Here is a 12693-nt window from a genome sequence, read left to right as displayed (position 1 = left end):
CAATAACCAGGTAGGAAAAGGGCAGCAGAGCCTGCTTAGTAATGGTTATAAATTGGTTAGTCTCTAAGGTGCCACAAGTCCTCCTTTTCTTTTTGCGAATACAGACTAACACGGCTGCTACTCTGAACCATCACCAGGTGTCACATCAACTCCGACTCTATCGAAGCTGGGCATTAGGGCACCACCAGGCTCTGTTGCAGTAGCGATCTTTGAAGGAACACAGCCAGCAGTGTGGTTCCCTCAGCAGCATGAGGTGGAGCTTTCTTCAGGGTGAGCCCCATAGGGAATGGAAATAAAGCTTTTGGTCATTTTAAAATGATCTGAGCGGCTCCTGGGTCCCCTGGAAAGAGCCTGATTGACAGTGCTGGAGCCGGAGCCCTCTGTCCATAGACACAGCAAAGGCCATGGGCAAAAGGCTGCGTCCACACTGGGCGACCCCCAGCCCCTCTCAGCTCTGCACCACAGGGCGCACCTCAGAGCGAGAGAGGGCCGGCCGCTCTGCCAAGGCTGCCAGCAAGGGGCGAATGCGGATGGCCCCGCTGGGGCCTGGAGCAGGGGTGTCACGCGGTTAGCAGCAGCGGTGACGCATCAGGGGGCTGCCTTATCCACCCCCGCCACACCAGAGGCCACGGCCGCCACCTGACTCCCCGCCCAGGATAACCACGTGCGCAGAGGGACGTGTGCCAGCCGTGTCTGTGCGCAAGCGCCACGCTCCCGCGCCTGCGCAGTAAGGAGCAGGGGGGCGGGGCCGCGCTCGCCGAGTTCGGGGGAACGCGGAAGCGGCTGAGTTTTGCCTACTGGAGGGGGGCCTGTCGCTATGGCAACCGCTGCCGCTGCCGAGGGTCCGCTGGAGGCCCGGGTGCAAGTAGCCAAACGTAAGAGAGAGGCCCGGGAGGGAGCCTGAGACCCGGGCCCGAGCCCCAGCCCCCTCCCCGACCTGAGACCCCATCCCAAGCTGGGGGCCTGGAGCCGTGGCTCCCCCCCCGAGTGCCGCGCTGCTCATGTGCCCCCACCTCCCACGGGCTGGCCTCTGGCTCCTGAGCGGGAGCCGCTAGCAGGCTGGCGCTGTTGCCCTAGGAGGGGTCTCAGGGGGTCGGCCCTGCCCCAGGAGACCCTGTAGAGTTGGGGTCTGGTCCCCTCACACGCCCCAGGCTACGAGAGGGGCCGGCGCGCCCATCCCACAGGGACCCGCACTTGTCTGTTGGCCATCGTGACCGCTGGGGCGGGAACGGGGCACGGCCTGCGCTCTTAGTTCCCCCATCACCTGTTGGCAGGTGTGAGCCAACCGGGTGGCATCGCTCTGTGGCCAAAAGAGCAGGGTCTCCATCCCCTAACCAAGCAGGGGTTGTTTCAGCAGTGACGGGCTGGGGTGCTGGCTTGGCTGATTGCCCTTCACAAGGCTGAGTTAGTCTTTTCCCCCCACACACCGCGCTCCCCACTGTCATACACAATGTTAAACCTTCCAGACGTGGGTGATGGCACCTGTCTTCTGTTATAGGCAGCTGGTGCCATTTCTCTTTCTGTCTCACATGTGACTTGCTACAGCCTTTATTTGGCAAATATTCTTTGCTTACAATGACACTGAAGTGAGAAGAATGGAGCAGCAACAGGGAGAGGAAAATGTCTTCACTTAGATGGGCAGCCTATGGCTTTGTCATGAAAAGCTTTTCCAGGCTAATAAGACTATCACAATTCTTCGCAAAAGGAACTGATGCTTACTAACCATTTTTCAGAGTAACAGCTGTGTTAGTCTGTATTCGCAAAAAGAAAAGGAGTACTTGTGGCACCTTAGAGACTAACCAATTTATTTGAGCATAAACTTTCGTGAGCTACACAAGTACTCCTTTTCTTTTCCTAACCATTTATATAGCACACAAATTATCATCATGCTATTCCAAACATAGAGTAAGTCTGGTTCACTGCTCCAGAATGCATATTGTTTATGGGCTTGATCCTGCAGTATGCCAAGCTCTTCCAGGAGTTGCTAAGTGCCCTCAGCCCCTAGGTAAGTCAGTTGGAGTTATGGGTGCTTGGGCACTAGGGCACTGCCAGGCTCTGTTGCAGCCGTGATCAATTGTTGAAGGAACACAGCCAGCAGTGTGTTCAATCCAGTATCTCAGGATCAAGCCATGTAAAGAAAATACAGCGCAGAAGAGAACTACTCAGATGAAGCAGTGGAGAGATTATTTGTGGGAAGAACAGGAGGAATGTTACAAAGGGGTTTGAAGGAGAAGAAAGAGTTTAGTGGACAGGACTGGGGGACTGTTGCAACACCTTCTGAAGGGGACATAGGGAACAGTTCTCAATCAGTGATCAAAGATGGGAAAAAATGACAGTAGGCACAGCCAATAGAAATGATCAGACTCAAAGATCTTTCCTGAAATCATTGTCTTCACATCATTTAATTTTTGCCTTTGTAATAATAAGGGAAACTTACAGAGGCCTACCCCTGAAATAGATAAAATATTTATTGATTTAAAATCAAGCTGTTAAATCAACTTTATGCAATTTTACAGATAACTTTGTGGGTTAATTGTTTATTAATCTAAAATGTACACCCCATGTTGAAAATAAATGTAACAAAAAGATGTGTGCTGTTTTTACTATCTTGTGTGTATTTCAGTATTTGACTAACTTTCCCTTACCTCTGTACTGTTCATTTATAACCTGATTAGAGGATCCTGCTGTGGAGACAGCAGAGGAAGCTAAGGAACCAGCAGAAGCAGATATCAATGAGCTTTGTAAGGATATGTTCAACAAAATGGCCACTTACTTAACAGGTGAACTGACAGGTAAGGCAAACTGTGAAACTAACAAACCTGGCTAGCATAGAGATAAACTGTTTAAAAAAAGAAATACTTTGCTTAGCATTTTAGGGCTTGTCTACACAGGGATACTCAGGAAAAGTAATCCAAATTAATTAAAGGTGTGAATTAAAAATGGATTAGTTAAACTGCGTTCAGCTCCTGCGTGGGCAGAATTAAAGTGGCTTTAATATAATTTAAGGGTTTTATGTACACAAGCCATTAGATTATGGCAACCTGGGGTGTGAATCCACCCTGCACTAGCCTGCCCCAGTCTAACTGTCCAAATGCACCCTGCTGATGTGCATTAATAGTTCATTAATGTGCTCTGAGCTAGTCCCATTTCAAAGAGGATGAGATCAAAGTGCTCTAACGAACTGTTAACACATGTCAGCGGGGTCACATGGGCAGTTAGATGACTGCCACTTGGATCATATGTTAAGATAGAACATCAGAGCATCTGAATGTAAAGCTAAAGAGGGCCCCAGATTGATGTGACGTTTTATCTTTCAAAAAGTTTTTAGTGTGGTACTGAATCAGGTTAACTATTTCTTCTTCTGAGAGCTTGTCTATACGAACGCTTAATTTGTGGCAAGGTGAGGTGGAAATCTATTTCGCTGTAGCCTGCCATGCACTAAGTGCCTGCATGGACACTGCTACCACGTGCTAAAAGTTCCCTAGTGTGCTTTAATCTATTCCCTAACTCTGTAAGCGTCTATACTAAAAGGTAGCTCCCACTGATGTAACTCGCCCACTTCACCGACTTAATAACTCCACCTCTGCGAGAGGCGTAGTGATTAGGTCGATGTAGTTAGGTCGAAGCAGTGTCAGTGTAGACACTGCATTGCTTACATTGACTGTTGCTGCCTTTCAGAAGCCATCCCACAATGCCTCATGCTGACAGTCAAATCGGTACAAGCGCTCCTGGTGAGGACGCACACTGCCAACACAAGGTGTGTAGTGTGGACATGCAAATTACTGTGGTGGCTGTACGTTGACATAACTTAGGTCCACTTAATATTGTAATGTAGACTTGCCCTAAGTGTTCACATAGACAAGCCCCCATTGGGGAGGGAACAGATGTAGAGCAAGAGGGACCTGTAAACATGTTGCATCTTCATGACTGGACCAAAGCTGACTTTGGAACTGAGCTGGGCTGCCATTCTCCTGTGACAAGTATAACTCACCTCCATAGGTGGGGGAAGTAAAGGCCATGTAATGGAACCACAGCTGTCCCCTTTAAGAACAGCAGGAAGCTGCAGCAAAGACTACATGGGAAGGGCTCCCCTGCAGGAAAGACTGAAGTCAAGGAGGTCACCCCCAACTAGGAGTAGCCTGCTAAGGCAGGAGAAAGACCCTGAGACCAGGGGAGTTTGGAAGTCAAAGCTAGAAGGCTGAGCTCCAGACAGATAAAGCCTGAGAGTGGTCATTGAATGGGGACCCTGCTCCAGGAAAGAGGGCTGGGGATTCCCTAGCTGAGGGGAAGAGAGACACTGAACTGGGGTTGGGGCCTGGAGTGCCAGTGTGTACCGAGGGGACTGAATAAATTGGACTCAAGAAGGGGAGCGCTTACACTACCTTTGGACTAGGGCTGTGGAGTTTATTTAAGAGGCCCCTGAAGCAGGAGTGACAGAGACAGGTGCCATTAAATGATCTTTGACCACCAGGGGGTGTTTGGTTGGCAGCTCACCCTGTAATAGGGAACTCTACAGCTGCTCCACGTTATTGAATGGAACAAGTATTGTGTGTGTGCGCGGCAGAGCCAACATCCCGTGAAGCATGCTGAAATGGGTTACTGTTCTCATTAGCTGCAGTTGAGAGAACAGAAATTGCTGGTTCAGGGTGTTGGCTCTGTAGCAGCGGCAACTTTATGTAAATTGCATTTGTGCTAAAGTTGTTAAGCCACAAATAGCCTGGTGGCATGTTATTGGCAAGCCACCCATATTGTCCAAAGTACATCACATCAGCAGACTTTGAAAGAATCTCTGTCATTTCATACTGCTTGTGACCCTGACTCAGTAAGGCATTTAAACACCTCTGTCTATCTTAGGGACTTATCTGGCCCCCATTCCTGTAAGTATCTGAGCACCTCACTATTTTTTTGTATTTATCCTCCCAGGACCCATGTGAGGTTGGGTAGCTATTATCCCCATTTTGCAACTAGGGAATTGAAACAGAGCGAGACTAAGTGACTTGCCTAATGTCGTACAGGAAGTTTATGGCAGAGCAGAGACCCCAATCCCGCGACTCCTAGGCTAATGCTCTAACTACTGGACCATCCTTCCTTTCTAATGGTGCTCTTTTGAATCAAAGACTATATGCAGACTGACAGAGGGAAGGTTAACACAGAAGTCTTACCTCTTACATTTTCCAACTTTTTCAGCTTAATGTTTCTCTCATTATTTTTCCCTACAAAAATGCAAAACCAAAAACAGTGTCTTAAGCTCTGATCCTGCAGGCTGTTGCATTCAGGCAGACCACCATGCCTGTATGAAGCCCCATTGACTTATGTGGGGCTCTACGTGGGCATAAGGTTCCTGCATGCAGATCAGCTTTCAGGATCAAGGCCTTTAGCTTTGTAAATAGAAGGTTTTGCCTTCCAGAATGATAGGTACTGTAGAAATGTATAAAATAAGTTCTTGTTTTTTACTGAATATGCTACACATTTATTCTTTAGTCCATTTGATATTTCAGTCCGCAAGATTTGATCCCCTCGTTTTTAGGGAGCATCTTGCTAAGAGCCGTATTATTGAATGAGATATTCTCAGCTGTGTTCAGCTGTCACCTTGAACTCTTCAGCTCTGAACAGCACTTAGATTCCAAACTGTGCTAGTTGTTTTTATAAAGGTGTAAGTATTTTCTCTTTTTTCGAAAGCCACCAGTGAAGACTACAAACTCCTGGAAAACATGAACAAGCTGACTAGCTTGAAATATCTGGAAATGAAAGATATTGCTGTAAACATTAGTCGAAACCTGAAGGACCTAAATCAAAAATGTAAGTAAAAACGAGTCAGGAATGACTATAGTAAATGGATGTTATACTGTAAACGAAGCATCTAGGAGCCTATAGTTCAAACTCCTATTAATTTCTGAAGGAGAAAAAAGTCTGTAAAGGTTGTATGTGCCTAGAATATGTGATAAGTCTAGAATAATTTTCGTTTGAAGCTGATGGTTAAATGAGTGGAGCTCTCTGAATAGTACTCATCCTCCACCCTTTGCTTTTGTGCGGGAGACGAAGGTTGGCTTTGTGATTAGTTAGCAGAAGTGAAGCCAGGAACCCTGGATTGTATTCCCAGCTCTGTCAGAGTCCCATTGTGGCATTGGGCAAGTTAGCGTCTGATCCAACTTAAAGTCAATGGAAAGACTCCACTGACTTTGAGGGAGAGTTTGCTCAGGTCCATAAGGTTACTGTAGGAGGGCTTGTGGTACTGCCACCCTTACTTCTGTGCTGCTGCTGGCAGTGGTGCTGCCTTCAGAGATAGGCAGCTGGAGAGCGTCAGCTGCTGGCTGGGAGCCCAGCTCGGAAGGCAGAGTCGCCACCAGCAGCAGCGCATAAGTATGGATGGCATAGTATGGTTGTCATAAATATAAAGGGAAGGGTAACCACCTTTCAATATACAGTGCTATAAAATCCCTCCTGGCCAGAGGCAAAACCCTTTCACCTGTAAAGGGTTAAGAAGCTAAGGTAACCTCGCTGGCACCTGACCCAAAATGACCAATGCGGGGACAAGATACTTTCAAATCTGGAGGGGGGTGGACAAAGGGTTTGTCTGTCTGTGTGATACCTTTGCCGGGAACAGATCAAGGATGCAATCCCTCCAACTCCTGTAAAGTTAGTAAGTAATCTAGCTAGAACATGCGTTAGGTTTTTCTTTGTTTTGGCTTGTAAATTCACTGTTCTGGCGGGAATGTGTATTCCTGTTTTTGTGTCTTTTTGTAACCTAAGGTTTTGCCTAGAGGGATTCTCTATGTTTTGAATCTGATTACGCTGTAAAGTATTTACCATCCTGATTTTACAGAGGTGATTCTTTTACCTTTCCTTTAAATAAAATTCTTCTTTTAAGAACCTGATGGATTTTTCATTGTTCTTAAGATCCAAGGGTTTGGGTCTGTGTTCACCTGTACCAATTGGTGAGGATATTATTATCAAGCCTTCCCCAGGAAAGGGGGTGTGGGGTTTGGGGGAATATTTTGGGGGAATAGGACTCCAAGTGGTCCTTTCCCTGTTCTTTGTCTAAAACACTTGGTGGTGGCAACATTTTATCTAATCCAAGGGCAAAGACTTTGTGCCTTGGGGAAGTTTTAACCTAGGCTGGTAGAAATAATCTTAGCAGGTCTTTCATGCGGGTCCCCACATCTGTACCCTAGAGTTCAGAGTGGGGAAGGAACCTTGACAATGGTATTGCCACCCTTACTTCTGTGCTGCTTCCTGCAGAGCTGGGCCCTCAGTCAGCAGCTGCCACTCTCTGGCCGCCCAGCTCTGAAGGCAGCAGCGCAGAAGTAAGGGTGACATGGTATGGCATTGCCACCCTTACTTCTGCCCTGCTGCTGGCGGGACGCTGTCTTCAGAGCTGAGCGCCAGGGCAACAGCTGCCTCTCTCTGGCCGCCCAGCTCTGAAGGTTGTGCGGAAGTAAGGGTGGTAATACCACAATTCCCCCTAAAATAACCTTGTGACACCCCCCCCTTCCCCCGCCGCAACTCCCTTTTGGGTCAGGACCCCCAATTTGCAAAACTCTGGTCTCCTCCGTTAAATCAGTATGTAGTATAGGGTAAAAGTACACAAAAGACCAGATTTCACAGACCGTAATGCGTTTTACGTGGCCGTAGCCGTGAATTTGGTAGGGCCCTAATCATTGTGAATGTCCTGGCCCAGGATCGGTGTTCCCTCTAATTTTTTACATCCTTGTCCGGAATGCATTTTGTTATGTGCACCAATATGGAGGTGATGTGTGACACATCACCTTCATATTGGTGCACATATCAAAATTCATGTGATGGGGGTGGGGCCAAGGAGTTTGGCGTGTGGGAGGGGGCTCAGAGCTGGGGCAGAGGGTTCGGGTGCGGGGTGGGTGAGGGTTTTGGCTGGAGTTGAAGGCTCCGGGGTGGGCTGGGGATGAGGGGCTCAGGGCTGGGGCAGAGGGTTGGTGTGCGGGGGGGGCCGGGGATGAGGGGTTCGGGAGGGGGCAGAGGGTTGGAGTGCGTGGGGGGGCTCTGGGAAGGAGCCAGGGATGAGGGATTTGGGGTGGAGGTTGCCCAGGGGCTACAGTGGGGAGAGAGGACTCCTCCCAGCCCTCTCTTACCACAGCAGCTCGGAGCCGAGGGAGAGGCACCTCTCCCTGGCTGTGGCAGCTCCGACGGGGCGGGGCCAAGCCGAGGTAGGGGCTCCTCTCCCCTGACAAGTCTGGGACAGGTCTGTGTTGGGGGAGAGGTGCCTCTCCCACAGCCAGTCCAGGGCAGGTCTGCGCTGGGGCTGGCGGGGAGGGGTGCCTCTCCCTGCCCCAGCAGGTCTGCGCTGAGGTGCCTCTCCCTGCCGCAGCCCTGAGCCCCTGCACAGGGCTTAAGAGGCAGCTGCGCAGCCGCGTAGCTTCGAGGGAACGTAGCTCAGGATATGTACTTACCTACCTTTGGAAAGACCTCATAATTTTTTTTTATTCAGTACCTGTTTCTGAAAGAGTGAAAGTTTCTTTCTAAGATTGGGATGACTTTCTAGGAAGTGTTAGTGGATCTTCAGAATCTGGGTTTGTGTAAATGTCAGTTATATACCTTCCATCACAGATACGGGTTATGTACACATGATCTTGTTTTCCAAACACCGTAAAGCTTTGCAATTCAACATCAATGCTGATAATGAATCAATCCTGCTTGATTACTGCTGAAAGCTGGAGATTTCTAGGATATATGTACAAAATGGGTGATAGCCCTTGTGCAGCTATCTGTCTTGTACACCATTTATAAAGCTATATACTATAGATAATAAAATGCCTGTACAGTGAGTGAAGTAAATAGGTTTTTCTTTCATTCTCATAACTAGGCTACATACTCAGTATATTTGCATTCAGCTGATTAGAAACCGATTGAGAATTTAAAAAGATACTTGTATTGATTTAATTCTCACTGTATATTTTTTTTGGTGATGAGTTTGAGAATAGTTTAATTTTTATAATATACTTAAAAATCCATCTCTAGACACTTGTTCTTTTTGTCATCTGTAAAATATATTGACCAAACAATGTCCTGAGAAGCTCTTTGTTTCAGGTCTGAACTGTTCCCTCTCAGCGAATTAGTAAGAATTGATTGGTCTGGTTTTCCCCCCTTTTTTAAGATGCTGGTCTTCAGCCGTATCTGGAACAAATCAACCTCATTGAAGAGCAGGTGGCAGCTCTTGAACAAGCAGCCTACAAGCTGGATGCCTATTCGAAAAAACTTGGTAACCATGTTCCTGTATTGTTATTATTGAGCAGGATAGCCTATTGTACAATGTACGTGGAAGAAGCCAGGAGTAATTTTCGTAAAGATTTAACTAGTCTGTGTTGGAACTCTGAAAATGCAGTATGTGATTTTCCTCCTTTCAGGAAAGTGAGTAATAGAAATGTTCTGGAATAGCAAGAAGCATATTATAACATGGGTATATTAGAAGTAGCAGGCTTTATGTGAAGGCTGACTATAGTGTGGGTATTGTTGCAATGTAATTATTAACACCAACTGATTATGCAAGGCACTCAATATCTGGTGCCTAAAGATGCAGATAGGTCCTCTTAAAAATTTCACCTAAGGAGGTTATGTGCATAAATCCCATTGATTTCCATGGGAGCTAGGCACCCAGTGGTATTTTTAAAAGCACCTGTTTGCAAATATAGGTGCCTAAATACCTTTGAAAAACTGTCCCAAGTGCCTCTTGTGACTCTGAAGTCAAGGGTAATCTAGAATACACAGCAGTTTACAGGATTGGGTCCTTTAGCCCTCCTCTCAGTTCTAACAACCATTCTGTTTTTCTTCTGCAGAAGCAAAGTACAAAAAACTGGAGAAACGATGAAATTCTACAACAAAAGGACACTTTCCTAAGATACGAGAATTGGGTCATGACTCAGATTGACTTGTCAAATTCCTAAGGTTTGAACTGCACCAAACATACAAGCTGTTATTCTGGAAGAGCCGTGTAGCCAGCGGGATGGATGCCTTGGCTAAGGACTTGACTGTAGCAGACATCAGACTAGTAATGTTGCTGTGTGTCTATTCCTTCTGAGGCTAGAAAACCTTCCCTTTTCTCAGAAGCCTGTTCTTTTACTGCCTCTATTATTGAGCTGTAGTCAAAAGCCGAAAGCTACACTGAGCTCTTATGAGTTACCATAAGACAGTGTTCAAATGTAATACTTCCTGAGTTCCATATGGCCTTGTAGAAAACTTCCTCCATAGCCTACCAATACATTCTCCTCTACAACTGTAGGACCGGAAATTCCCCTTGTTCCACTGCTTCCTTTTCCTCACTTAGAGCCCCGTGTCTAGCATAATTATTCTTTCCATCTGTACTGTCTAAAGATCTGTTTTCAGAGGTGCGAGCATGGTTTTGGATCCTCTTAAATTTGTCTTGGTATCCAGACTCTGTGGAAAGCGGAATAATAGTTATAGCTTTACCATAAAATTTTTCTCCATTGCAAAAGTCTTGAAACTATCTCAGATTTTGTTTCTGAGAACTGGTTTCTCATGCTTTATGCAGGTTTATCCTTTTAATGTAGCTGAGAACAGAAGCATCTAACTGTCATTGAGTGTATTTAGAGATCACAGGAGAAGATATTTAAGACTAATTCTGTACTTTGAAGTGGAAGTGGATTAAGCAAAGATACATTTGGAAAAAGGTACTTAAATTGTCAACAGCTTATTCCAGAATATCCCAGGATAACTCCATGTGTTGACAAGCCTTAAGTAAATATGTAACAGGCTAGAAAAGCTAGGATCTTGCATTATGAAAACAAGTGATGATTCATAATCAGTTTCATGGAGATACTTCCCAGTACTAGGAGATTGTATCTTGTGTAAGTGAGTTGTATAGACCTCCCTGCAAGTTATGGTACTACTTATTTATCTGCTTTTTAGTTATCTAAAAGCAAACTTTTGATGGGACACCAATAATATTTATGGTGTCAATGCTATGTAGTGTAGGTATGAGATAGGAACCAAAGACTTATCAGCTGAAAATAAGCTGTTCCCTTTGTAACAATGGGATATGAACATTACAAATAAAAGCCAGATTTATCAATTCATGAGTTTTAGTGAGGTGGTATTGGAGGGTAGACTAAGCTTCAGGACAAAAAGAGTGCCTCCAAAGACGATCAAAGGAGAGGTTAACTATAACAAACTTGTCTTTCTACTACATTTAGTCGATTTCTTGTTGCACTTCTGCCCTTAGAATATTTGATCCTTGGTGTTCTATGTGTGCCCTGTTCAGGAGACTTAAGTTGTATTCAGTTTATAACTAACAAACAGGTTGTAGACTTAACACAATCAGGTCTCAGGCCCTGTTGTACTATAAGAGCATTTCCTCAACCTTTGCTGGGTATTTCCCATGGGGAAAGTGGGCATTTTACTGTAGTTATTAGAGATGGATTTCTTTATATCTGATTAATAAAAAGGCTGACACTGAGTCATGAGCATGTAATTTTTTTTTTGAAGAAACAAGCTTTCAGCTTGGGAACTGAATGCTAAAGTTTGCCCTGAAGGGGTTTCAGGTTGAGGGAGAAGTTTGCTTTCTGGCTGAACAGTGAGTAGCAGTAGTGGAAGCTTGCTCTCTAATGTTGCAGAGCAAAAATTATTCTTTATAGCAGCACTATAAATGAAAGTGTACCAACCCTACAAAGCACATGGACAAGGGGGATCCAGTGGGTATAGCACGCTTAGATTTTCAGGAAGCTTTTTACAAGGCCCCTCACCAAAGCCTCTTAAGCAAAGTAAGCTGGCATGGTATAAGAGGGAAGGTCCTCATGGATTGGTAACTGGTTAAAAGATAGGAATAAACGGTGAGTTTTCAGAATGAAGAGCAGTATAGTCGTGTCCTACAGTAGTCTGTACTGGGACCAGTCCTTATTAATAAGGTATCTGGAAAAAGGGGTAACTAGATGGCAGAATTTGCTGAGGATACAAAACTACTCAAGAAAGTTAGCCTTGGGCAGACTGCAAAGAGCTACAAGAGGCTCTCTCAAAACTGGGTAACAAAATGGTAGATGAAATGTTAATAGATGTAAAGTAATGCACATTGGGAAACAATCCTAACCATACATAGAAAATGGGGTCTAAATTAGCTGTTGCCACTCACTGAGATCTTGGAGTCATTGTGGATAGTTCTCTGAAAACATCCACTCAAGGTGCAGTGGCAGTCAAAAAGTGACCAATGTTAGGAATCATTAAGAAATGGAGAGAAATATATATTTGTGACAGGTTTGGTCACAGACCCCCTTGGGATTGTCACCTGATGTACTGGAACTACCTCTGAGCCTGTTTTCCCTGATGGCAGGGTTCCTGAGTCTCAAGCCTTCTTGAGCTACACATGCCAGCTTGCTGCAACACAGACCCAGATCTGGTCTGTGCCCCCAAAGCTGCAGGCTTTAACTGAAAACCACACAGCAGCTATTCTTGTCTCTAGCACCCAGACACCCATCTCCCACTGGGATCTGAACGGCCAGTCAATCCATTTTACTCTATATAAAGCTTATACCAGGTAGACTCAAATTATCTGCCTTCTATAACTCTCATATGCACAGCTGAGTAGTATCTGGGTGAGCACTCACTTACTCTAGGTTTATTAATAAACAAGTATAAAAAGTAATAGAACAAAGTTACCAAGCAAAATAAAATACACAAGTCTAAGCCTAATACATTTAGGCAACTGAATGTTTA

At 45.6% G+C, this 12693-nt stretch overlaps 1 protein-coding gene across 1 annotated transcript; it reads left to right on the top strand.

Annotated features, from left to right (window-relative positions):
• The first annotated feature begins 733 nt into the window (after window positions 1-733).
• Window positions 734-11443, top strand: BLOC1S2 (biogenesis of lysosomal organelles complex 1 subunit 2). Its single transcript, XM_084635577.1, has 5 exons — window positions 734-875; window positions 2676-2792; window positions 5680-5799; window positions 9128-9232; window positions 9807-11443. Exons 1-5 carry the CDS (start codon window positions 818-820, stop codon window positions 9836-9838), a joined length of 432 nt encoding a protein of 143 aa, XP_084491703.1. The 5' UTR covers window positions 734-817; the 3' UTR covers window positions 9839-11443.
• The last annotated feature ends 1250 nt before the right edge of the window (window positions 11444-12693 follow it).

Source organism: Lepidochelys olivacea (assembly GCF_965140295.1).
Source record: "Lepidochelys olivacea isolate rLepOli2 genome assembly, chromosome: 7".
NCBI classification, from domain to species: domain Eukaryota; kingdom Metazoa; phylum Chordata; order Testudines; family Cheloniidae; genus Lepidochelys; species Lepidochelys olivacea.
The sequence above is the reverse complement of the archived record's forward strand: the minus strand, read 5'-3'. Positions and strand labels throughout refer to the sequence as shown.